This window comes from Pipra filicauda, unplaced genomic scaffold (genome assembly GCF_003945595.2).
Source record: "Pipra filicauda isolate LSUMZ 115617 unplaced genomic scaffold, ASM394559v2 scaffold58_size5111680_pilon, whole genome shotgun sequence".
NCBI lineage: Eukaryota > Metazoa > Chordata > Aves > Passeriformes > Pipridae > Pipra > Pipra filicauda.
This window is the reverse complement of record NW_024104742.1, coordinates 1,920,269-1,947,480: the sequence shown is the minus strand read 5'-3', so window position 1 is coordinate 1,947,480 and position 27,212 is coordinate 1,920,269. Positions and strand designations below refer to the sequence as shown.

Genomic DNA, 27,212 nt, shown 5'->3' with positions numbered 1-27,212 from the left:
TTGTTTAATGCCTGTGCACTCACATGTATTTGTATTGATGGGGTTTTGTCCTCTTTTACTCCATTACATTGACCCCCAGGGTAGGGTTTGTGGCTCAGAACATTTGCTAGCTGTTCTCTGTAAAGTGCAACTCACTGTCACCAGAAATTGGAAGTCTATGTGTCATCTAATTGCTAACTTTCCTCCAGGTATGTTTTTAATGATGGAACTTCCACTTAAATATATGGTTTTCTCTTTTAATTCAAATACTTGCTAACTTAAAGCTTGGGAAAATCTGTGATGTTCAGTTCACTGGAAAAAAGATGGTACTGTGAGGAGGTATAGAAAGGCACCAAACCATTAGGTCCTAAATGGGGCACCCTTGTAATTGACACTTGAGCTCCATGTGCCCCAGAGAACTGTAAAATCGAGTTAATGCTGGAGCTGATTTGACTTAAGAAACCGCCCCAGAGCCGAACTGCTTTGCAGTTACAATTCTACTTGTATAAAAGATATACCATTTGGAAATATATGCTTGCAGTTACAATAAACACTGCAGTCAAAATATCTCCAATGCCTGGAAGAATTCTGAGTGAGCAGCTGAGATGATCGAGTGATTTAAATAAATGTTGAACTGGTGCAAACAAAGCTGGATCTGAAAGCAGCAGTTTTCTCTTGCTTTGGTTTAATTGAAGGTGGGTAAAGCAGGAGTTAGAGGTCTAAATGAGCCAAATTCCAGGTTCACACACATTCTGTGAAAAAAAGCTCAAGTCTGGAGACTTGCCAGTTTGTTCTTGTAAATTTGTTGAATTCTTTCTTGGTGTTTTATTTCAAATGCATTTCCCTTTCCCTCAAGAAAAATCTAATGCAATATGCATGGTGTATAAAGTTGAGAGGGAAAATTGGAACAAAATTTCTTTTTAATACAGAGAAAGAGTCTATGAGAAAATCTTCTGATGACTGCTTTAATGAAAATATGCAGGAAATGCAAACTTTTTTATGGGTAGATGATGAGACATGGGGGAAAAGGGATGAGAGCTGAATGGTTACAGTCATCCAAAAGCAGAAAATCTTAGAAGTATTATTTTTTTGTTGCTTCTCAATATTGTCTAATAACTGTTTCAAAAACAACTTCAGTGTGTCTTAGTTAGGAAAGGTATAATCAGTCCTGGTTGCTGCAATGGCTTTTTCATTACCTTTTAGCAAGTTGGGGTGAGATTATTTGGAGCTATAGTGTGTTGATGCTCTCCTGTGTTCAGTGCTAGCAGGTGATATTAGACTGCACTTTGCCTCTCCTTTGTATCTCCCCCTTTCCCACTCAGAGTTCAGCAGTGTGGCAGATTGCATTCCTGCACGGCTCACACAGGGAAAACTTACTCCACAGCCTGCCTTTCTGCAGGAGCCCTTTCTCTTTACTTCCATGGGCTGCACTTTTCTTTTTTCAGACAGACAGTCCCATCACCTCTCCCTCTGAGTTTGTGCACCTTAAGGTTATCTGAGAGTGTGGGCTCATAGGAAAGTCCCAGTGCTTTTGGGCATAACCGATTACGGAATATGTGGGTGATACAGAAGAAATAGAATAGTTTAGTGATTGACCAAAGTAGTACAGAATCACAGTCTTGCTTGCTGTTGAGGTACTTGACTTGGCAATATTGTTACACTACTTTGAGGCGGAAAATATTTAGATGAGATCTATGCAGAAGAGGGAGCAGGATTTGTTTCTGGGTAATTTCATTTGTTTGTAAAGATTTCTTACTCTTCAAGTCCTGACACAGTATATTGGAACTGCTAATGATATAAAAGTACCACCTAGGTATCTTCCATAACAAAGGACAGTATTTATGAGCTGCCCTGCTAAACTGTCACATTTCCATTGTTGCTTGACATTTGTACTGTAACTCTCTGGACTGCTGCTTCATTCCTTTGTCTCTGACAGACACTCATTTAGGAGTCTTGGAAAATACAAGGTGGAGCCAGTTAACATTGAATGATCTTAAAACTAGGCTGAACTTTTGTTTTCATCAGGGAGGAAGATGATGCCATCAGCTAATTTGGTTGATCAATAGCCCTGCTGGCGATAAGGTTTCAGAGCTTGTGGCTAAAAGCTGATTGCACTGTATCCAAAATAATTTGATCTATTGGTTTCCACAAATGTAGCATAGCCCAGAATGATGTTTCAGTGCTGATGCTTAACTGGTTTTAATAATGCTGACAGACTAGCCTGGTGCCTGCTGTGAGGACACTGTTAAACATGAACCCTGGGCAGCAGAGCACTTACTTACATTTTTTACAGTAGCATGGAGCTGTCACTCTCTAGTGAAGGTTCATTATTCTAAGACTGGGAAGCGTTACAGTGTTTGGTGAGCAAGTGTAGTGACATCTTTCATGAAAGCAAACTTTGATTCTGGTCTCCTAAAAAGAGAGAGGTACTGGCAATAATTAGACTGGTTTGTTAGTTGTGGCTGGAGAAATAACTGTTATTGAAAAATGAGGAAAAGCTCTGTGGCCAATGTACAAAAAAGTGTGCAAGCCATGTTTGTGATAACCATTTGGGCATGTGGTCTCAGAAAGAATCCAACCATGTTCTTTCTTTATGTGGGCTGGGACCATATTCTACTGGGGCAATGGACTAAAATTTAACTGGCGCTTTTATTTCTATTTCAGTGACTATATCATGGCTACGGGACCCACAGAGGTCACACAGTCACCTGAATCAGGAGACACAGTTGAAGAGTGCACAGGTAAGCCGTTGTTCTCAGAATGTATAGTTGATTTGGAAGTCAAAATTTATTTTCTTCAGGCAAAGGGGTCTGTAGTGAGTAATTTTGCAGTGTTGTTTTGGTTTTGTAGTGTAAAAAATCTCTATATGGCTTTGTCAATTGTCAGTATTATGGGAAAGGTTTTTTAATGTGCAATAATGGAGCAACATATCCTGATGGAGAATATTCTTTTTGGTTCTGAATTGGATTTCTAAAAGCAGGATGTTAGAACTTGAAGAGCTGATTGTGTTGCCTGCTTTGGTAGATCCTGCAGAGGTGGGAGCTGAGCCTGTTAGCCAGCTTCTGTCTGTGGCAGCTGTATTAGTACCCCCTAATATTTGCCACCATCAAAATATTATTAGAAGAGAGAAGCAAATGGCAAAGTGACTGTTAGTTGAACTCTGCATGGCAGATGGAGAGAGGTGAAAAAAGTGTAATGATGGATGCTCAGCAATGGCTGGCTTCTTAAATTTGTAATCTAGTTTGTCACACAGTCTAGTGCTATCCTGTCAAACTGGTGAGCTTGTGTGAAACCCATGAATGAAAATTTTGTACTCAGGTTCACTAGAAGATTCACAAAATGGATCAAATTATGAGCTGGGTGACAGGGAAAGCAGGAGATGGCTCATGATCTGAAGTGCTGGCTCTACAACCACCAGGAATATTTCTGTCTCTAAATGAACAAAAACGTGAAATACTTAAAGGCTGCTGCTCTATTGCCAAGGTATTCAAGAGACACTTGACTGGATCTGGATAAAGCCATTTGAGGATCTTTTGTTTACTTCCAGTATAATGAAGGATTGCCTCACCTCTTTATAACTTTAATTGGTTTGTGATCTAAAGGTTCCAGGAGGCTAAAATCCTCAGCCTTCGCAGTCTTGTCAATTAAATTGATTTCTTGAGGTCTGCCTTATTCACGGACTAGTAGCAGAGGGCTTCCAGTGCATGCTGCTCCTTCTTGATGGCAGCAACCAGGTCACTGACCAAAACCTGTCAGCATCCAATGTTACCCTTGCTGAATTCCATGATTTTAATGCCTGTCTGGCAATATCAGGTATTTTTTTATGGAGTTACAATAATGGTATTTTCTGAGAATTTTGTCTATGGATTAGGGCTTTTGTTTTCATGTGTTTTTATTGTTGAGAGTATCCAGTCCTTGAATTTGAGGGGAAAAAACATAGAAAATCTATCCTGACTGTACCTTAGGAAGTCAGAGACCATAGAAGATCCCTGAATTAACTGTTTAATTTAAATATGATCATTGAACTCCCAAATCAGATGCTTCTTATGCTTTTTACAGTCTCAGTTTTGCACTGGAAGAAGCATCTATCTTTTCTATCCTGTTATAGGAAAGAATGATTCAAAGAGCAGAAAGTCATGTGTTAATTCTCTGTGCACAGAAGACACAATGAAATAGGCAGTACACAAACAGTAAAAAATACAGAATATACAAACTTTACAGAGAAAGCAAAATGGTTATTCCTGCTCCTTTTCTGTTATAGTTGGCTAAATCATAGTTAACATAAGCAATTAATATTTGGGAAGGCTTTTGCTTTTTAGGGCAGTAACGTTTAAATTTAATATTTTATTTTTAATGCCATGAAATTTAAGATTAGTAACCATAAGAATTCAAAAATCATGAGTCATTGTTCATCAGCGGGTGAAGGGGAAATAGATGTAGTTGTCTGGGCTTGGATTTTTGTTATGCAATGAAATTTTTCCATCTTGAGTAATAAGACCCTCTCTATATTATTAGTTCAAGTATCAGAGAGCACTCTACCAATTCAGTGATATATTGAGCTACTTCACAGTGCACTGAATTGTTACTTAAATGTAGCATCCTTTTAATGGTGTGCAAAACCAGTGCACAGCTGTTCACAGCAGGAAGCAAATATGGGTGCTGTCCTTCTGAACCATGCCTTTTGTGCCAAATGCTCTCACACAGAGCAGCCCCACAGTTTTCATCCAGCACTAAGTGTCTAGTAGTGATTTTATCTTTTTTTTTTAATGTAATAGTATGGCAAGCACCAGTCTCTGGAACTCCAGGGAAACTTACTGATTCCTCACTCATCTGAGACAGCTGAAGGCTTGGTGCTGAGCAGAGAGTGGTTGAAGAGGAGTTCTTGCTGGAGGGGATGTACCCTGCACATCACATAAATTAGAGGCTTAGAGAAGGCACTGAAGTAACTGATGTGTCTGCATCAGAGGACTCTCTGTTGCACAATGATACCCAAACCTTGTCCCATGCCAGCTGAGGTTTACTCCTTGGCGGTTTTTGCAAATCCTTTCCATGGGCTCCACTTTAAAGTTAGCACCACTTCTGATGTAGACAAGTATTTGGAGTAGTGTTTGGCAATGTTAGCCTTTGTGGTAAGACTTATGTCTGTTTCTCTTAAATGTCCATGGATTCACTTCTTTTTTGTTATTGTGTTGTGGTTTTTTGGTTTGCTTTGTTAACACTCCTCTGGGTCTCTGGAAATACCAGCACCTAATTAAGCTCAGTAATACTTGCACTAAAATCCAACTTGCTTTCTGTCTGTACCACTGTCATCTGACCAGTGTACGTGACAATGTCCTTGTTTCTCATTCAGACAGCTTTTGAGTTGCAGAGCTCTTTGCCTGTATCAAAGTTTGCCATCTTGTTCTTTGAGTCATTGGACTGTGTTAGCAGACATTGCTGAATTGATAGTTTTGAGGAACTGCTTTCATGAAACTTTTTAAACTTCTGTTTTGCCTATCTAAAATAAACCAGATCAGCTTTGACAAGTTTCCTGGAAGAATACCATGCACATTGTCTTAATTCCTGATATGAAAGGCAGGAATGGTCAGGAGGTGTTTCTGAAGACTCTCTAAAGCACCCTCAATATGCTTGTTTTCTTTGAGAGGCTCTGTGGTCTATTCTTGCTGTGTGACCTCTCTTCTCTTACCAGTTCTTGCTTTGGGTGCAGCATGGAGCTCACTGAGACCCATGAGAGCCTTAACAAATCCAAAAGCCTTGAGATCAGCTCTGTAGTCTGATCCAGGCAATATGACCTGTATGTTTGCTGTGACTGTCTCATTCACTGATGAGCAGCCATGAAAGATGGAAGGGCCTTCCACTGACAAACCCTCCGTAAGAGCGCCACATCCCATTATTATTCAGATGAGTGGTACTCCAGTGACAGGTTTGTTCCAGATAGTTTGAAAGATAGTTTGGTCTCAGAGACAGCCCCAGTCCCTTGGAAAGCAACGTGCAGGTCTTTGCTGGCTGCTGCTGCTCTGCCGTGTCGCCAGTCCACGCCGGACAGTGCAACAGTGTCCTGCGTGTTCTGACGTGTGGTGCTGGCACTGGTCTGGAGAGCAGGGAGGAGACAGGGTGAGCAGACCTCTGTATCATTGTTTGTTTCTCAAAGTGGCCACTGTCTGATGCAGCTGTGCAGTGGCACAGTTTCAGCCCAGATAAGGCCCATTGGCAGAGGTCCCTACACGTACAGGGCACACGCTGAGACAGAGCATCGGCGACTAAATCATTACTGGGAGAAGACAATAATTGTGTTGAAATAATGCCTTGCTTATGAAGGAATCCTCCAGCTGTGGGCATTTATTATGCCAACTGCTGTAAAGTATTATTGAACGGAGAACTTGGCTCAGATCTGCAATGATGTTATTGCTCTGCCTATGTATTTTAGTCAATCACGGGGGTCTTAGTACAATAGTTTGGCCCAAACCACTCCAAAGTGACCCCTCAATGTAAGGGTCAGTGACAAAATGCAGTACTTGTCTGCTGAAAGAAAGTAGACTTAAGAATGTTAAAGTATCTTAGATTATTGAAAAGGAAATGTCAGTGAAACTTCATATGGTTTATTTTGTTATTTTTTAATTTTTGTTTAGACAATGGAAAATTTGAAACCAGATTAACAGTTTTCTATTTGTGTTCTTAGTGCTGCTGTGTTTGGGACTTTTGTGTCCTGCAGGGCAATGTCTTAATTTAAGTTTGCTCCACTGTCCTTGAAGGACTTGCTTTTATTCTGGGACAGTGGTTTAATGTGGAAACAGATATTTTGGTTTTAGAGTTTATAAATTATTTTGCCAGTTTCAATCTTTTTGGCAAATTTGAATGTCCTACAGGTGTTGTCTCCTTATTGCACTGAGTAAAGAGAAAGCAGAACTAGACTAAACTAAGTAAAGAACATTAAGAGTTAAAGACATTGACAGCAATTTTTTATTAAAAATACAGCAATTATGATCGGTGTTCAGTTGTAGGTAGATACATTCTCTATATAATGGGTATTTTTGCATAAACTAGAACCTAAGTAGGCACCACTATTGTCAGCTTAATGCCAGTGTTGCTTTAGAGGCAGCAGATGTAAGAACTGCAGCTTCACCTTTCACTGGACTCTAGCACTGAATAATTTAAAAGGAGCTGACTAAAACTGAATGGGCTGCCTTAGCTTTAAGGCTTGCTCCAGAATTTAAGAGATAACATTCTCCAAGCTAAGCAATACCACCAACTTTCATGAATTTTCATTTTTCTCATCTTGCAGGAAAGAAAAAATCCAAATTTCAGACTTTCAAGAACTTCTTTTCCAAGAAGAAAAGGAAAGAGCCTCCACCTCCCAGGGGGGAAAGTAATTTAAAACCTTGCCAGTCCAGCAGCGATGTCAGCATCGCTGCGCTCAACGCTACTGCACTTCATTCACCGAAGGAGGCTGGGTAAGCTGGCAAGGAAGGAAAATAAATAAATAAAAGCAGGCCTCTCACAGCAGTGGGATGAAAGCATGAGTTGGCCCCTTAGGAGCAACTTCTGTCCAAGTTTGTGCAAAACAAGGCCTAATGCTGATGAAGGAATTCCAGGAATTTCCTCTTTCTTTGCTAGTGCTTGAAAAGTCAGACTGGAGAGGAGGGGGAGGGCAGCCAGGGGCAGGGGTGATCCAGCCTCTCAGTCTAGAACTGCAGATAGCCCAGATTGTTTTGATTGGTTTTAGTGTTTGAAATCTGTCTTGGAAGGCCTGATCAGCAGCAGCTTTACAAGAGGATGATGTTTGAGTAGTGTTAATACAGAGAACACGTGTGGAGTGGCTTTTTTAGCATCAGTGCCCTCTATCATGGCTGCAGTAAAGAAAAAGAAGTATTTCTGGTATATTATCAGCATGTGATTGCTTCTTTAACTTTCTTACCTAGACATTTAGGCATAGATAAAGACTGAAGGCCCCTGGTTTTGTGTCACCACCCCCGGAGGGCTGGGCATGTGAGTGAGGTTTACAAGTCCATGAGGTGTGTCCAGAGCAGTTCTCAGACCCCTGAGTGATGTTAGCTCAAACCCTTGTCCTTTTTTCAGTCAGTGTTGTACAAGCTATCAGCTTGCACTGCTAACACTGCTTCACTGATGTTAGACCACCAAACTACACAACACTTACATTGCAAATCTCTGACTGAATCTGGGCTGGGACAACCCTCTGAGCATGGTCGTGTCTCTTGCCAGGCATGTTGTGGAACAGTATCAGGTAACCTGTAAATCTGGCTGTTTTCCAGCTCTCCCACCCTCTTCATCCTCCCTTGTTAGCCACTAAACCAGGCCTCTCTTTGGGTTACTCTACACTTCGGGTTGTGGAGCTGCAGACTAACAAAGTGTGACAAAACACTGGCCATGTCCAATGGCTTGCAGTGTTTTGTTGGAGGGAGCACTGGATGGATGTGACACTGGCAGAGGGCATGAACAGGTGACTAGAGTGGGACATGACTGAAATCAGCACTGCTGCCAGATGCTTTGTATCATCAAATAGAGCATTGGGTGGAGCATTTCTTCTGGTGGAAAACTTACAGATGTTACTTTCTCATGGGTGCTGGCTCCTCCTTGCCCCACCTTTCCCCACTCATTCGGTTTTGTTTATGCAACTGTATCATGAAAATGATCTGGGAATGAAACAACAATCTCTTTGTTTTGTTTGTTAGCATAACAGCAACAGAGTAAGTGACCACACAACCAGTCTCCTGGGGTAAGGGGAATTAGAGTGACTCAGCCCAGTCCAAAAAGTTTAGAGACAGCTGAGCTTACCCCATCAGCCCATAGGAGGCAGCTGTCTGCTCCAGAGGCACAGTCGGTGCAAACTCTTTCTCTTGCCCTTAACCAAGTATTTGAAGTCCAATTGCTGTTTACCTCAGTGCTATCCTCCAGTGATTATGAACTGTTTTGCAAGATCAGAGATCAGGAAATGAGTAAAACCCTTCTGCTTTTTTCCCTTAGAGATAGGATTAGATGGACTATCAAAAAAACTTAAGGATATGTTTATACTACTCGAAAACCCTATTATATCCAGACTGTGCATGGCATAAGCACACTTTATAAGTACCTAAAGAGACTGAACTATGTAATCCTATGGAAAACCTGATCCTGAAAGCCAGTGGAAATACAACTTGTGGAGGGTTTATAGCAGGACCCTGAGCTTTGCAATTTCTGGCATGCAGACTATAAAACCCAGTTCTAGAACAATGCTGCTCTTTGCTTGTTCTTGAGGCAGAAGCACTGGTTTTCTTTTTTTCTTTCTTTTTTTTTCAAGCGTTGTTTTAAAACCAGGTGCCCACCAAAGCTGCTCTGTCACTCTCCTCCTCAGCTGGACACGGGAGAGAAAATATAGTTAAAGGCTTGTGGGTCAAGATACGGACAGGGAGAGATCACTCACCAATTACCACCACTTTTCATCCCCCTACTTCAAACACTAATAAAAGGAGTGGGGTTGCAGCAACAAGAAAGGGAAGGCAGCATAGGCCACGATAGGTTTAGGAGCTGCTTTCCTGCTGCCTGCAGAGTCCCATCGTTTCCTCAGTCATGGCAGCTCAAATGTTGATGCACATGAATGAATCGAGCATTTGTATGGGGAAATCAGTGTGGAGATACAGTGGTTAAAACATCTGGGCTTTAGGTAGTGCATCTTTAGCGTCAGTGCAAATATAAATACACTGCCTGGAATTACACAGGAATGCAGATCTGCACATAAGCGACTCATCTGTACTAAAGCTGCAGTTAATTCTATGCTTAATCTAATGCTCTTTTTGTGACTGCCAGAAGAAAATACAGTAATTCTCTTGCAAACACATATGATACACATGCAGAGAGAGGAAAAGAGAAACAGATCTTGAACTGGCAGTCTAAAGAACAAGGAAACCTTAGCTCTGATTGCTAAGGAATTCCAAGTAAAGGAAGTGAGGAAATCCCCAATTGGAAAAGTTATTACATTCTAATGCACATGCATTCTTTGCAGTAAATAGAATATGCTAAGTAATAATGATTATACATTACAGTAAATAAAAGTTGCATGACTGTTTTTCTGAATGCAGTAAAATTATGTCTTGCCCATATGGAGTATTTTCATGCTGAAAAGGACTATAAAATCAAGCACACAAAAGGATGGGATGGCTTTATTAACTCTAATCATGAAGTAAGGCAAGTGCCTTGCTTGTGTGTAGGACTGCTGTCCTGTAGACTAACACAGACATTAACCATCACTTATAATGGGAGGAAGCACAAACTCTGACCTGTGCTGTGAGAGAAAGAGCTCAGATTGCCTTTGACACAATGTAAACATGGAGCAAAATTATTTTACCCTACTGTGAGACTCGATATAAGTGTAAACTGATTGACTATACCTTTGTGGCAACAGGAGGGTTAGTCAAGCAGCTAAAGGAGATGTCTCTGGAGATGTAAAGAAGGGAGATGTGGGAGGAAAAAGAGTAATTTTTGGGGTGTTTTTGCATGGTGTACTTACTTTATGAAAGCTCACAGTCCTTCAGGGCTTTCTTCTAAGTAGAGAATCTGTGGTTGGGCAAATAACAGAGAAATATTTGACTTTCTTGCAGAAGAGTTTTGACATCCTGGATTTTTCTTGTCAGAGCTGTGTTCCTAATCATCCTGTGTTACCCAGAATCAAACTTGCAGAGGCAGTGAGCATTTCCTGAGCCAAGGAATCTTTGTAACTTGAGTTAGTGGTCTCATGGCCTATGATGAGAGAATATTAGTTAAAAACTAGGATGAAATCCTGGTAGAGGCCATCCTTATGGTCTTCTGAACAAAGTAATGTACAGATAGTGCTTGCCTATGATGGTGGAACTTGGTGAATAAATGATATGAAGTCTTCCTTGTTGTGCCAGCCAAGGGCAAAATTTTCCCTGGCCAACTCAATAGCTCAAACCAAATCAATCTCACTTGTTACAACTCAGTTAACAGTTGTTGTGGGAACTCATCATTTCTTCACTGGGCTGAACACCCAGTGAGCACAGAAACAGAGCAGGAATATCTTACCTGGGTACTTTAACTTGGCCACGGATAGGTGTGTAAATATGGACATGGACATTTGTCCCACCTACATTTTTTAATACATTTGGGATCTGGAGATGTTCCAGATACAGGTGAACACAACTGTTTTTATTGCTGGACCTGAGAGGATTTGAATCAAGTTTGTTAATGTAACAAAATTTAATTTTCTGCCCACATTTGCGAGAAGCGGAAAAATAATCCCCTATCTTTGGCAGGTATGACACACACCAGGATGCAAAGTTTGTATCCTGAATGTCTCATGCTTGGCCCACTGCCACCCAAGGAGGGCAGGGGATTTCTGTTGCCCCCCTCTGCACTGTAGACATTTCTCAGGGTGGTGTGCATCCACCTAAATTCCAACATCAGACTAATCACCCTGGGCTCCCTCTCTAGTTTACACAGACTGATCTGTGTGTTCAATGCAGATGCTGAGTAGTCTGAAAACAGACATCTGCATTCAATCATCATCCTAAAATGTGTTTCTCCTCCCTTCTGACTATAAAAGAAGCTAGCAGTGACTACCTTAAACAATTAACATGCACAAATCTGAAGTTAAGTGAGATGCATCCTGCCCTGGAACTCTTTATGGTCCTTCTGCCCTGGTGAAATAGTGTGGGGAAGGTACCCAGTGCACTGACCACTCTTCCTTCCTTCCCAGGCCCAAAGGAAGCATGGGAAACAAAGCCTTGTCCCATGACAGTGTCTTCATTTTTGAATCTGCACCAGGAAATGTGGCAGGTGATGTGTTGTCTCAGGAAAACATACCTGGAAGAGTGAAAAATTTGCAGGTGAGAACATCATCCCCTCATTCGTGGTGCTGCTTTGTGTGAGCTGTCTCCTAGGAAACTCTGTTTCTTGATTCCTTTGCTGTGTGCCTTAAGATTTTGCTGACTAAAGTGTCCAAAGGCAGATTTACTACTTTTGGATCTATTCTGCCTCTTGGAAGCTGCATCTTTGAGCAGTGCTGGTGCTTTCAGCCTTGCCCAGATCTCACAGTGTTGGAGTGACATGAATCCAGCTCATGGACTCTTGGAAACTTTCCTTATTGAGCGTGTCCTCTTTCAGTGGGATTTATATTCTTTACTTCATAGCTACTGCTTTTGGGTTAAGGCCATTTATTTATACTATAGTGTGTCCCTTACACTGTTATTCTTTAAATATTATTTATGTTATTTTTTTTGGCAATTCTGGCTCTGATGTTTTCACTGTACATGCTACCACCAGTGACTGTGTACGTGTGTGGGATGAAGGATATGTCAGGGTGCTCTGACAGCTTTATTTATATGATTATTCTTCTGGTCTTTGCCAGCAAAGGATACTGTATTCTGCTAGATCATTTCCTTCTTCCAAGGCTATACTGAACCCTCCTTGACAGCTCCCTTATGAACTGTTGGGTATATTAAATGCATTTAAGTAACTGCCCAGCTTGGAACACTGAGATAAAAGTTTAAGGTTTTTCCAGGGGCCGAATACAAATGGTTGATAAAGCAGCCAAAGGCCATTGAAATTCTTCTTTTGCTCAGTGTGAGCTTCATGTTGCAAACACAATTGCATCACATGGTAAGTAACTGAAGATGCATGGAGGGGCTTGTTCATCCATAGGACTGCAAAATAGTCAAAGACATTTTTTGTACAACAATAGGAGTAGCAGGAGAAATCATGTTTATATATGGCAGAACTTTGTTGTGGGGGAAAAAAGCTCTTTTCATGCCATCTCCAGTCCACTGTGCCCTCTCCTCATCCATCCATCATCCTGCATGGTAATGTAATACTGCCAGCACTATTTTTGTAGCTGTAAGAGACAGCCTTTTTCTGTGAGCTTGACTCATGTCAGAATAAAAGCCAAGCACTAATAAAAGCTGTTACTTTCTTAGCAATCTAAATTAACTTCTACCACTAGAAGACAGAGTGTAAACTCAGAGTTTCCCCCATACCACTTTGCTGTCTGCATGTAACAAATTTAATAAATCTAACATAGGATGTTGTGCAAAGACACCAAAGCAAAATTGACTTTCTGCCTTTTCCTTCCCATTAAGTGCACAGGTGTGTTGTATGTCTTGTGTTGCCCATATATTGCAATAAGGGCTAGAAATCTGTTTGAACTGGAGGACTGGTGCATTAAAGGGTGACATTGTGCTACCCTGTGTGGCTGTTAGATCTTGAGGAATTACATTGCATATTTATCTTGTTGAATAAGAATTGCAGCTATTTAGATCTATTTTACAGAGATATAAATGAATACATATCTTGCAAGAAAACATAGAATTAGACCTAGAATTTCCCAATATGGTTTAGTAAGTAAAGAAATGGAAAAAAACCAAGTCTACATGTTTATCTTGGGAATATTCTGTAGAGATGTTTTCAGTTGAAGGACAAAGTTTCTGTTCAGACCTTGTTTCTATTCCAGCTTTGACAAGGCTGACAGACTTAAGCCAAGAATTTTAGTAATGGTGTTTCCTGAAATCTGAACATTTTTAGTTTGAGGGAACATCTGGCTGCTTGTGAGTTTGCAGACTTTGTTTTATTTTTCTTGGGTCAGGGTCTGCCAGAGCATTCTTTTATGCAATCTTGGAAAAGAATCCCCATATCCCTTTGCAAACAAAGCTGTTCCTGGCTGCTGTTGTCATTCTTGCTGTTAATAGGAGCAACTGCATTAAAAGTGTCCAAAATGTTCCCTATAAATAATGCCATTGAAAGTCTATGTTCTAAATTTCAACCACAGCTTCAGCTGCAGCAGAATGTCAGACTTGGATCACCTCCTCTTGTTATAACTGGAAAGAAACTGGAAGATGCAGGTGCTGTTTCTGAGGATGATGGTTTACCTAGAAGCCCTCCTGAAATGTCAACCCTTCGTGAAGTTCTGACAGATTTGCCAAACAAGGTATAATTGTCACGTCACCTTGATGACCACCTGTACAGAAAAGAGAAAATCTACCTGGAGAAGGGGAAGACCTTTTTGCTTGCTTGTGATAAATTGTGATGGTATGGATCAGTCAGAACCAGAAAAAATTAACTAGGTGGATTTTGGACTTGTCACTCTGAGGGATATCTAGAAAGTGACCTTACAAATACCCTCTCTGGGTACAATGTTCTATGCTTTTGTGTAGACCAGTACTGAGACAGTTGTGACCTACCTAATTAGCAAATGAATGATTTTGGACTGCAGAGAACAGGCGAGCATTTGTAAATTTGAAGATTTTAAAACAATAAGCCAAAATAATTTTATAAAATATGTTGCCTCATGTGGTCAACCTTCATGGCATATCTCATAGCAGGATCCCAATGAAGAAATGAAAGCTACTGTGTAAGGCAGGAACTCAGTGACCCTTCCTTTATCTTTCCTCTTGTGTTTTCTCATAATTAGCACTGGATATCCAGTCCCAGATAATTCAGTGTGATACTTCCCTTGACTTACCCTCTTCCTTATTTTATCCCACAGTCCTCCAACCCTGTTCAGCGTCATAGCTCTTTGAGTTTAGGCGGCACAGACAGTGAAGATGAACAGGTAAATAGCTACTTTTCCTGCTAATAAACTTTCCTGAGACGGCATGTGTGGTGTCTGTATGGAGACAGTACAATCATTTTACTTTTTAAAATTTATTCTGGGTACAGTGTATCCCAGGAAACAATTCTTTTGCGCTCCAGAGTGAGGCAAGCGATACTGAAAATGTGCCTCTTTGAGTTTTGAATAAGAAATAAAGTCAGGCAGAAATCTAGTGGTAAGTGGTTTGTTTGAACAGCATAGTCAGTTCTTTGACAAAGTATGAATCTGTAAAGTTACACAACAAAAAACTGGACAAGGCAAAGCACTTCAATGTCCCAGAGCCCTAATACCCAACAGCAGTAATAGTTAAATCACACCTGCCCATCAGCAGTGGCTTGTGAGCAAAGCCCTGCATTTCTCTTATGATTGCAGGATCAACCCTTCCTGATGCCAGGTATTCCACAGGAAAAGGTGTGTTTTAATTAGCAATTTTCTTTGTATGATAAATGACCATCAGAAGCAGCAGGTCCTGCTGTCAGAACAATGCGGTCTATTCCTTGATCAGCTTGGAAAAAATTTACAGAGGTTGTGTTTTTGGAGTGGAGCTTAGAGGACCTTCACCTTGACTGTCCCTGGTGCTTGAAGCTGAGTTGAATTCCTGCCCATCTCATGCTTTCGAAGTAAACCCACAGTTTGCTGTATTGCCTTTCTCTAGTGTTAATATTATGCTTGAAAGACCAGTCAGACCACAGTTATGCCAATGCCAAAGGCAGCACCAGTCCAACAAAGCTGATTCAACTCATGGGATAGCAACTGTATAAGCAAAGCAATCTGCCATTTAGCTGAGAAGGGGAATTTATGGGTCCAGAACAGCTACAGACCATTTTGGCCCAAGCTTTGCAGTCCTCCACGCAGAATCCCTGTTTGAGAACCTCACCAGAGAGAACACACTTTAACACTGTAAAGGAAATAGTTGGTAAATGAGAAACAGGATTTCAGCCTAAGCAATCTGAAGTTACACAAGGTGTAGTGTTTTACATTCTGCTGTTGTATTGATCTTGCTGCACGTGATACTTACTTCATATCTTTGCCATGTGTTGCTTCACTGGGATTTCTGAGAGCTTCATGCTGCTGGCACCTCTGTGTGAAACCCAGATGTGCAACCCATGTAACATCTCAGGGCCTCCTCTACAAAGACCCACTTTCTGACTAACCTAAAGCTGTATGTGAGGCTGTCACTTGAAGAGAGCAGCAAGTGGCTTCACAGAGACGTTCGCCAGCGTTACCCAGCCTTTGCCAAGATGGCCTTTATGGAAATCTAACTTCCTTGTTGGCATCTTCAACCCAGGCTGATTAAAAGCAGAACAGAGTCTCTCAGCCTGTGGGACTGAGGTAGTGTTTTGTCAGGAACACTCTTTAGGAGATGGGCCTCCTAGCTGCAGCATCCTCCTTGTGCTGGCTCCTGCATCTGCCCAGTAAGCAACAAACACTAAACTGATCTTACACTTAAATACTGATGTGGAAATTCTGTGTCTGCTCCACTGTTTTTGAAAGACTATACAAACTGTCAGTAGTCTGAGACAAAATTATCCTGAATCCTCGGTGGATTAAGGAATTTGCCATTTATGTATAGCAATAGCTCAAATACTGGCTTCGGTTGGTTTTATATTACATAAACACAACTGTAATTTTATAGCTGGAAAACAGAAGAACTTGTATGTAGAAACTAGAAACAATGTTATTATTTTTTTAAGTTCTAATGATCCTTACAGGTTTATCATTAATCTTGTAGAATTATAACAGGAGTTAGCTTATTTACTAGCTGTGTTCTTCTTCCTCTGTTTCACAACGTGTAAATTTTTCATGAGAAGAATCTGTGGTTTATTTCTCATCTAGGAACAAAAAAAATTAGTGAAGAATAAGGAAGAAAATAAAGAAGAATTTTAGCGACCTTAAACATACAAAAAAATGTACCTTGACAATTTCTGTAGATCAGATGGAAAGATGTTTTCATTATCTCTAAAACTTCATCAGCATACATGTTTTAAATGCTGTGTTATATCCCAAGGCAAAACAAAACTGAAATCTGAATGCCAGACACAGTGCAATGGCTGTGTGTCACCTTGCTTTATAAATGAAGCTTGTTTGGCACGTCTGTGACATTTTGCAGATGTTCCAGAAAGTTTGGTCTACGTTTCAAAACAGTAGCAAAACCAGTCAAACTGCATCTTTAGGGGGTTTTCTATGAACACTTGTGTAAACCCTTTATTTTGATAGCCTAATCTGAGGTTACTGCTCTTTAGTTCCCCAGAGCAGCATTGCTGCAAGGCTGAGATCCACATCCCTGTCTGGAAGGTGGTTCTGGGGTACTTGTTGGACAGAAGCATTTGATTCTCCTGAAAGTGGATATTAAAAGAGAAAAGTGGCTATGACAAATTTCTTAGAGATAAAGAGAAACAAGCACCCATGCTACTTTTGGTGGTTTCCGTACTTTTTTTTAATACTGTATTCCTGTACTGTCGCATAACTGATATGGGAATGCAGCTATACAAACGGCACCAGTGTCTCCTGCTGGTGTGTGCATGTACTGCAAACGAGTTTTCAGATAAGAAATAAGAAGACAAGCTGAGGCTCTTACTGTGGGAAAGCAAGAGACAGGTGTTTCTCACTCTGTGTAACATACAGCTGAACACACAGAACTGAGTAATCTCTATGCAAAGATGACTTTAGGCAAGTATTTTAAAAAGAGGTTTTATGCCCCGAAACACAGCCATTTCAGACTTCTGAAATGGAAGGAGGTAGCAAAGGAACTGTTCCACAGTTGTGGGGAAGCCAAGCAGAATGTCGAGCATTGTGTTTGTGTTTTACAGACACCTTCTGGAGCTTCCTCCAGGCCCATCAGTCCTTCCTCCCCTGCCACTCCGGGGGTCTCCATCTCACGAGGCAGCAGCTTCCTTCCTGTTGACTTCACCACCCCTGCCAGTCCCCTCGGCTGCCTGGACACCTCAGCAGCCAGGCACAGGATTGCCATAAACCCTCGGAAACAGAAAGGCTTTACCAACAAGAATCAGCAACCCCTCCAGGTAAGTGTTTTCCTGAAAAGAATCGCTCAGCGGAAGGAAACCAATGTGAATTTTTAACTATTATTTTAAATAGTTTTAAATTTTTTTCTTTCTTATCCATGTTCATTTACTTCTTCTGTTGGAGGAAGGGAAACCACCTATTTTGCACCAACCAACCAACCAAAAAAAAAAAAAGCCTTGGAAAACTTTAGTATCATGGAAACTGAAGAAAGTGCAAGTTTTGGTTTTCATTATTTAGCCAAAAAGTTGGTGGTTATGCTTCATTTGTAAAAATATTCCTGTTGTTTGAAAAGCTAGCTGTCAGTTTTAAAGAGGCTTAAGTCTATTTCTGCAAGTCTAGTTCTTAACTGGAGTAGTGTATTAACCACAGTGTTGGTAAATTACAGGGTGGAGGTTTTGTGTCTATATTTTGAGTATTCATAAAAGTTCATGTGTATAAAATAAAACCTTTGTGCGTGGTTCTTTAATTAAAAGATCCTACTGCACTTCATTAGGTGGAACAGCTGGAAAATGAAGCATGTATTCCTGCAACTCCAGAAAAGAAGGAGAATTCAACAGAATTACTTGAGAGTGACAAACATAAAAGTGATTGGGAAGGTAATAAAGACTTAATTGTTGCTACTTTAGGTGCTTGAACTCTGACAAGACCTATTTGAATTTTAAGTCTTTTAAAACTAGTTATCTTTTGGTTTTATATCATAAAATCAATCCTGGCTGCTAAAGTGTTATGATGGAAAAAGTCATGTACACTCAACACAGTGGTGCTGAAGTGGTGAACTTTGAGGGCAGCATTAAAAAATACATAAAGTGAAAGCACCATGTTCAGAAGTACCTGTCCTACACAGCTGTTTGGGTCACATTGGCTACCAAATTGAGTTCCTTAACACTAAGAAAAACCTTAACCTCAGCATTATATCTGTTATGTGTGACAGGTGACTTTGACTGGCTTGTGTTTACTAGGTCTTACTTTGCTACTCACCCCCTTATCAACTGAATAGCAGCTAATTGCCGGTAGTTGTAAGTTGTAAGACAAATTGTAAGTTGTAAAACAAATGAAATTTCTCCAAACAGCACCAAAAGACTTTTCTCTGTAGCACTGCCTTACCTGGCTGATGGTAGTGCAATGGTGTCGTGGGAATGTTGGCACTTTGTTGTCAGGGCAAACCCAGTGCTATCAGGCATCAGTTGCTGGGTATGCAGGCACATCTAAGCTATCCAGATGATCAACAACCCGGCTTGAAGCTGCAGGAGGCAGAGCTACCTGATGTTGAGGTGTCATGCTTATATGCAGAGAATTCTCCAGGTCATTGTAGACAGCCTTTTTAGGCATATGCACGAAGAAATGTCTAGGGAAATCTAGCTGTTAGTCTTACAATTAGGGATATGCACAAAAAACAACTAAACAGCAACTAATTTAGTACACCTGAAGCAGACAGCAACTTTCAGTCATTCCCCGGATTCTCTGAATTGGATATGTTCAAACTAAAAACTTTATTAGTCTTTCACTTGGACAGCCCTTTTCTAAATATGCTTTTAACAGCCTTATTTATCTGTTAATGGTGCCCAGACGTGGGACACTCATGTTAAATGACTGTACTGTCTGGAATGAATTAGTCATACAGATGGTGTTTGAATTATAACCTTTAAGTGCACACTCTTCTCTGTTTAATACAGGATTATCAGCCCAGGTGGGACAATTTTCAAAGGGAGGCAGTTCTGTGGAGACACCGGGTGTAAAAACTCCCGCTGATGCTGCCTGTGACTCTTGTGATTCCACAGCTGTGGCAGGAGGCTCCTGTGCTTTGCTGCAGGAGGATGCAAGCCTTCCCTGCATGGACCATCATCATACAGCAGCCACACTCCCTCTGAGACCTGAGCCTTCTCCAGTGAACCTGGAGGAACACCACAGTGCAAAAGTGTTGCACTCTTCAGATGAGTCTGCTGATGAATTGAAAGAACACCAGCAAAGTACTGGGACTGAAGTACTTGCACTTCCAGAGCTGCAGCAACTCAAAGGAGAAGCCGTTGTGTCTCCAGACATACCAGCAGCTGACTTGTTTAGCAGTGGTGCGGAAACAGAGGGCATAGATATATTGGCAAGTGTGTCCTCACTAAATTCTGTGGACCCAAACATTAAAGCCCAGGAAAAGGGGGATCCACTGTTTACTGGCAAAGTAGAAACCTGCTTGGGTACTGCTGAGAACCATTCCAACTGTGCTGTCCCAGGTTCTGCACTAAGCACTTCACAGGTTGCGGTAGCTGATTCAGAGTCTTGTGCTGGCGTTGAGACAGTGGCTGTTTTGGAGCCTGAAAACAGTTCAGTAACAAGAAATAAGAAAGAAACTTGTGAAATTATGGAATCTCAGTCACCCAAAGGCAATGCAGAAAAAAACCCAGACACTGCTGCATCTGTCTCGGAAGCAGGTTGCATGCTACCTCGCGGTAAATTGGAAGAATGTTTTAAAGCAGAAACTGTTCCTGTTTCAAAGGGTAACAAACAGGCCAGCACATCATGCATTTCCGAAAAACTTTCCATTGGGTGTCTTGCCTCTTCGAGTTTGGCTGGCTTGAAGAGTAATATACCTTCTGATGATGACAGTGGGGAGTACCAGATAAGCAGTACGGATTCTCACAGAAAACCAGTGGAAGGCAATCAGTCTTCAGATGAAAATGTGAAAACTCCACTGAAGACTCCTTCTGCTAAACCAGTCCGATTTACCATTGCACCAGCATGGCAAAGATCTCTCTCAGGGGGTTCAAATTCAAAGGAAGATTCCTATTCCAGAAGTTCCCCAACATCCCCTATAAGACCAGAGTTCTTTGAGGGAATGACAAAAGAGCACACACGTTTTGATGCAGTCATCCAGGAATCAGCAAAAACCAATTCAGATAGATTTGATCAAGACTGTAAGGACAGAGATCTGCATTTGAATTCTTTTATGGAGTGGGCTGACCATGAAACTCAAAATGCTGAGAACCCATTTGGGGTCAGACTAAGGAGAACATCTTCTTTACTGAAATACCAGAGTGAAAGCCGTGTAGAGTCTTCAAAGCTGATCCCCTCAGCTGTTCCCATTGCTTCTTCTGCTTCAGCCAAGGAGGATCAGAAATTGATGGGAACTGGGAAGCCACCTCCAGGCCTTCCTGTCAGCACAAAATCAGTTGTTAAAAAACCTGATCTCCTAGAAGACAAAAATCCCCCCAAGACCAGATCAGAAGAAGTGGCAAAGAAGCAAAATGGTCATAAACCTTCAGGTATTTATGCTGTATTTTTAACCAGACATTGTAGAAAACAGTGGTCATATAATAGGCTTGGCAGAGTGGCAAACAGAAGATAAAAATCCTCTTGATGAGGACCAAATTCAGTCTTGAGTTCGTCAGCACTATAATTTAATTGGCTTGATGATTTGGCCAGTCAAGAGAATTCTTGGCTTATCTTAATGAGGGATGTGTTCCAGCAAGAATAACAACAATAGCTTGAGGGCTATATCTGAAACATTTCTGGTACAAGGGACTTGTGCATATAGTCAGAGTTTTAACACAGTTTTTAAAAACTTACTGCTGTTTGGTAGTTAATTCAGACTGCATCTGCTCAAACCTTAAGTAGAAGTTGCATTAGGTGTGATTATTTTTTTCTGCAATGACTTAATTTAAAATATTTAAAAAGTGACAAGGCAGCCTGTATTTTACTGCCTACATGAAAAAATCATGTTTAGCATATTAATTTAGTCTGCAATATAAGGATTTTGTTTCAAAGACAAAATCCAATTTACAACAACCTTAGTGGGAGTTCTGCCATTGACTTAAATGGAAGTGGACTCAGGTCAAAAACTCCAAAATAAACAGGAAAAAGCAGTTATTGCCAAGGACAAAATCATCAGGGAAGGTAATTTCATCTCCACAGTGTTCAAAGAGTATTACAGATGCTGAAGGATTTAAGACATGAAACACTAGCTTTAGGCTGACTTGACCTAAATCCCTTCTTTACTTCAAAAATGCTTCTTTTGTAGAAAAAGTCACTCCATATTTGGAAACTGCTTCCTCTGAGCCAGCTTGGGTCTCCATGGCAAAGCTAAAACAAAAGGGTTTCCAGGACCACCCTCTTGCCAAAGAACATAAAGCTGAAGACAAAGCTTTGACCAAAGTGGATCAGGAGGAGGTAGAGTACCAAGTAATGTTGCATGGGTGTGAATCCTGCCCTAGGTTGCCTGGGTGCTCTTGCAAACTGTTCAATGTCATCTTCATGGGAGGTGTGTTGTGAGCACTACCCAAAGAAAGATTTGCAGGGCTGGCCTCTAAAAACACTGAGACAGACAACTGATGCAAGTGAGCAAACACACATGTGCCTACACTGTCCCAGTGATTAGTTTCAGAGCTCCTGTATGTTCCTTTGCACTCCTCAAACCCAAACATTTTCAGAGCTTGCTTATTGCCCATAATGTATTTATGTAGCCCAAGAGCTGCTTTGAGCTGTATTAGCTTCCTCACTGCCTTCTCCCTCCCTCCCACAGGATGTCCCCAGCCATCCTTGTCTGGCTTTTACTGCATTTCCACAGTCGGGTTTGAGATGTTGCCAGGGTGAGCTTTATGAATGCCAGTGGCTAGTGGTTCAGTTGCATTCTTTTCTTCTCCCCTCATGCTGTAGCAAGGGATCTGTGCTAGTGAGAACATACTGAAGAAGAATCTGCCTTCCAACTTGAGCTCTCAGGAGAAGAAAATGCAAATGAAGACCAATGTGTCTGCAGCAACAGGTATTCTTTTTCTTTACATCCTTACATAGTGGCTACGGTTTATACCAGTAAGTGGTGTGGGTGGCAGGTGATGGGGGAAGATAGACCCATTTTTATAATCAGCACACTTTATATAAGGCCCGTTCAGAGTGTATTGTGTGTAAGTCAACATAATGGCTTGCTCTTTCAGCAGAGAAAGCAAGTGAGGAACTTTTATCTCCACTGCCAGTTCACAGAATGGCATATAAACAGTCTGGTGATTTATTACCAGCCAAGGTCAGTACTAAAGAATAGCAGCTGAAGTTGGAGAGTGTCCAGAAGAGAGCAGCAAAAAAAGGTCAGGACTTCTAGACCTCCAGTCAGCCAGGAAATACTGATGGAAGGGGATTTGTTTAGTCTAGAAAAGACAATAGAATTTTCTGTAGAGGCCAAGACTAGTCTTTATGACCTTTATGAGCTTAAAATGCACCAGGGGATGTTTAGCTTAGATATTAGGAAATACCATCTAATAATAAGAGTGGTGAGGTGCAGAAAATGTGGCTTGCATACAGAGTGTATGCAGTTTCCATTGCTGGATGTGTTGAAGAGATAAACACGTATCAAGAATAATTTAGGCAGAGTGAGTTTCACCCTCAGGTGAACAGAGGCCCAATGGCCCCTCTCCTGATCTGTTAGCTGAGTTTCTGGATAATAAAGATGCAGGGGAAGACTGTGACTCAGACATCGTGACTCACATTACCTCTTCCAAGGCTTCTGCTGGGCTGCAGATTATCCCTCCCTGCTTACTCAGTGTGGTGCCAAACCTCCAGCTACATATAGATAAGCTGGTTCTTCAGCTGTAAAAGCATATTGTGCCAGCTGAAAGCTATTGATTTCAGATACTGCCTAAGAAGATGAGAAATGCCCCACTGTGTCAGAGCTGTGGCTTTTCTGTTCCAGATTCCTGTTGCTGACACAGTAGGAGATGCTGTCTAGAGAGAGCACATGCACCTGGCCACTTTTCCCTTGTAATCTGCCAGCATCCAGAGTTGTTGTGCTGGAGGTTTTAGGTGGTACCTCTGTGCTGCTCCCTGTAGTAGTTATTTTTAGAGCTGTTATCCATTTCTGAATCTACAGGTTCTACAAAATGAGCTTTCTCCCTCAGTACAGATATCTGGCTGGCTCAGGATGTGTGCACCAACACAGAAGCTCTGATGGCAGTTGCCAATTAACTCTGTGTGTGACTAACATACTATAGCTTTTAGAAAGGGTTCTGTTACAAACCAGCTTTGTCTTAATGCTTCTAGGTGTAAAGTGAGAGATGAAATGTAAACAGGCCAAGATTTTTGCTTGGATTAGGTCTTCCTTTGAAAGGCTGGCACAAGCAGACTGGATTTCTGTTTGTTGAATCATCTAAACCTTGGAAGCCAGCAGCCTTCAGTCAAAATTCAGAACTTCACAAACAAATCTGCTACTCCTTTACTAGAACTTGCACTCTTTGTGGTCCTTGCAGCAGAACTACAAGTTTTTGTGCATCACCTCTTCCTAAGAATTGGCCTAGTTTCCTGATGTTTGATAACTGTTTCCTCAGCTCCAGAGACAGCGTTTATTTATAGGCATATTCTAGTGTTCCACACCTTGAACATCACGAAAAGCTCTGACTAGTGCTGATGTTTATGGAAAACACTGCTCCTCTGCTGCTTGCAATACCATGCCCTATTGTTTAGGAAATGTTCAGCACTGTCCATGTGTGAGTAGGAAACTGGGAATCACAAATGTAACCTCCCCTTTATTTAATTCCCATTAGCACAGCCAGCAGTTTGGCTAGTTGAAGGTGCTGGTGGTGAACAGGACGTAGACTTAATATCCAGAGATATTAATATTCTCAGTGTTGAAAAACATATACCAGTTACTTTTAACTCCACAGCAAGCCTGGGGTGATCCTTATCCTGCAGATATTTTGCTTCCATTTTCCTGTGTACTCAGGAGTTTTATTCCTGGATTTTCTTGCACTCACAGAGCAGAATTAGTCTGTGGAACTCCTTGCTGTGCACTTTAAAGGAAGTCAAGTGTTTGAAAAGATTAAGAAATTAATTAGCAGAGAATATGAATTAGAAAAATAACTGGTGCTATAGTCTCCACATGCTTGAAGAATTTTGAAGAATTTCTTCATTTATCAGGGCTTAGACACTTGCTGTTGGGACTGAAGAGAAGATTCTTATATTACTCACTAGCAGCTTGCTATCAATTTTCCCGTTGCAGTAGCTGGTCCTTGCCATTGCTGTAGCTGGACCAGATAGTACCAGAGATAACCAGTTTAGCAAATCTTCTGACTTATTTGTGATTCAAAAGCATTTTGGGCTGTAAAACAATTGCTTTAGAGATGAGGAGATATTACTGGCAGAAATGGAGTCTTTAGCCCTCTGATGAGTGATGGATATCTTCTTGTTGGCAGGTAAAGTTGAACCTATTTCTCAGGAAGCATCTGTGATTCCTGCTGTTGAAAAGGAAGCAAGGCACTCCTCTAACCTGCCAATGACACCCTGCAGTCCTGCTGAACCACCGTGGCTGTCCCTGGCCAAGAAGAAAGCCAAAGCATGGAGTGAAATGCCCCAGATTGTACAATAGGAAATGACAGGAGCATCCTTCTTCGTATTGCCAATAGCTGCGTTAACTCCATTTAATCCCTTCTTTACTGTGACCATTTTTTGGAGAAATTAGAGCCTTAAAGCTTTTGATCAGACTGTTGTATGTAAATACACGATGAAGAAATGCCATTGCAGGCTTAATTTGATGTATTAGGAAGCTGAACATTTCCTGCTACTGAACACTAGGAAAACTTGATTAATTTTTATATCCTTACACATCGATGGTGATGTTCTAAAGAGGACATGCTTCAGGCTTTTGAAACATTTCTCTAGCAAAATATGTTTTTAAAGTTTCTTTTAAAGAAACTCTTTCTTTTAAAGACCATACAGTATTTTGTGCAGTTGCTTTGAGCTAAGAAATTAATGTATGCTATAAAATAGATACAATGCTGGGCACTGACGCATCATGACTCATGGGCATTGATGTCATCACACTTCTTTCTCTAATGCTCTGGGATGGGCACTCTGACTTTGCTTCAGATTGTTAATGGATCTGCTTTGTGATAGCTGTAAGATCTTAACACATTATGAGTTAGAGCAGTTCTGGCTTTTGTGTGGTTTGAAGTCACAAGGCTTTGGTCTTGGTGCTTTGCTCATAGATACCCAGTGGAATGGCCCAGAGCCACACATCCATTCTCTCCCATGCACTGGAAAACTATCACGCTGCAGTGTATGCTCTGCTTTTGGTTCCACCTTTGGAAATCTGGGGTAATTTAGACATTCTGCTCAAAGAATCCATCCTATCTTTAATTATGGCAAACAGTGATTTTTTTCTTGTGTGTGAGATTCCTCAGCCAATTGTCTCTCTTAAAGAGTGTGTTGGGGATGAGAGCTCTGCTCCTTAGAAGGTGGCATCTTGTTTTCAAGAAATGCCACTCCCTATGTTCATGTGGATATGTATTTAGTCAGTTGTATTTAATATTAGTGATACAAGGGGCATCTGCTTTCCTTCTTGTCTCCTCAGTCTTTAACCTGTAACTCAACATCAGTCTGAGAATGTGCAGCTAGGGCAGGATTGTTCTCTCAGGGCCTGGCCTTGCAGTCACTTAAACTGACAAAAGTTTTGCTATTGGCTTTGAAAGACACAGACATTTGAAAAAGAAGCTTTGTAAAATGATGTTAGTGGCATAAGTGGCAGTAGCACTTAATGGTCCTTTTCAGTTCTTGCAGCATTGCACATTATATAGCTTCTGTTTACAGTCAGTGCAAGATGTGAAGGCTGACTTGGCTGATGGACTGTTTTTAGCTGGAAAGTTGGTAGATATTTTTAAGGATAATAATATCTATTGATAGGATTAACTGCAAAATGAAATAAATTGGTTTCAGATCAGCTCAAGCAAGACTTTAATCTTCCAGTCTTGGCCTGAATTTAATAAGTAGCTCTTGCAATTTGAAAACAGTATTAATTATGAGGTAGAAAGTGATTTTTTAATTTTTTTTTTTTTCATATAGGTGAAAACTTACCCAAGTAGGCTCAGAATCTGTAGATACTCTTTATTCTGGACTAAGACCAGAAAGAGTAGGAGTTTCACATTGGCTTGGTAATCAATGCCTATTTTATTACTTGTTTTTCTCTGCTTTAGGGAGCATATCTTCTCTTACAAAGAACTGAAACATTTGTATTTCTCTGAAACTTTTGACTGTAATGTAAATGAACATACTCAGCTTTGATTCCTGAAGTTTTGTACAGCTGCCATCCCATCACAAGCTTACTGACCCTGTGAAATACGGGCATTTCTATATTCAGTAAACTCTCTTCTCTTTTTATTAATATGGATTGTGATCCTTCATCCAAAGTACTGCAAATGATACTATAATCTCTCTTTCCCTGTGTTTGCTTTTGATCTTAATACTGTTCCTGTCTTTTATGTTTGGTATGTATATATGTTTTTGTAATCCTTGTCTTGAAGGAACCCTGTTTGTATTCCATTCCCATATTTGGTTTACTATTAAATGCTGTTGCCAGTGATGATGGTATAATTTCTGGGAAAAAAAGAGGGATGAATGGCCCCCATTCATTAAGGAAAAAAATAAAAAAGAGGTCTTTGGTCAATATAGGCTCTATACATGGATATACTGCACAGATTTTGTTTTGAGGTGATTTTGTGTGACCTAAGACTGGATCAACATGGCTGGTCAGACTAAGAAACTTTTCTAAATCTAGCTATTTAGCAGTTTAAAAATATCACCAGAGAGCTGATGGCTCTCCTTTTGTTTTGGAGTTATTGCTCCTCCAGTGAAGGGTTGGTTTGAAGGCAAG

General features: G+C 40.9%; 1 protein-coding gene across 2 annotated transcripts in view; it reads left to right on the top strand.

The window, feature by feature from the left end:
• The window catches only part of KIAA1210 (KIAA1210 ortholog), a 52,851-nt gene extending 25,930 nt beyond the window's left edge, over positions 1-26,921 (top strand). For both annotated transcript variants that reach the window (XM_027716394.2, XM_027716392.2), the window contains exons 2-12: positions 2,644-2,720; positions 7,262-7,430; positions 11,687-11,816; positions 13,751-13,909; positions 14,468-14,533; positions 17,383-17,595; positions 18,090-18,192; positions 19,270-20,850; positions 21,606-21,754; positions 22,241-22,346; positions 24,760-26,921. In XM_027716394.2, coding sequence (XP_027572195.2) covers positions 2,644-2,720; positions 7,262-7,430; positions 11,687-11,816; positions 13,751-13,909; positions 14,468-14,533; positions 17,383-17,595; positions 18,090-18,192; positions 19,270-20,850; positions 21,606-21,754; positions 22,241-22,346; positions 24,760-24,932 — 2,926 coding nt within the window. In that variant the 3' untranslated portion in view covers positions 24,933-26,921. The remainder of the gene's footprint in view (positions 1-2,643; positions 2,721-7,261; positions 7,431-11,686; positions 11,817-13,750; positions 13,910-14,467; positions 14,534-17,382; positions 17,596-18,089; positions 18,193-19,269; positions 20,851-21,605; positions 21,755-22,240; positions 22,347-24,759) is intronic.
• The last annotated feature ends 291 nt before the right edge of the window (positions 26,922-27,212 follow it).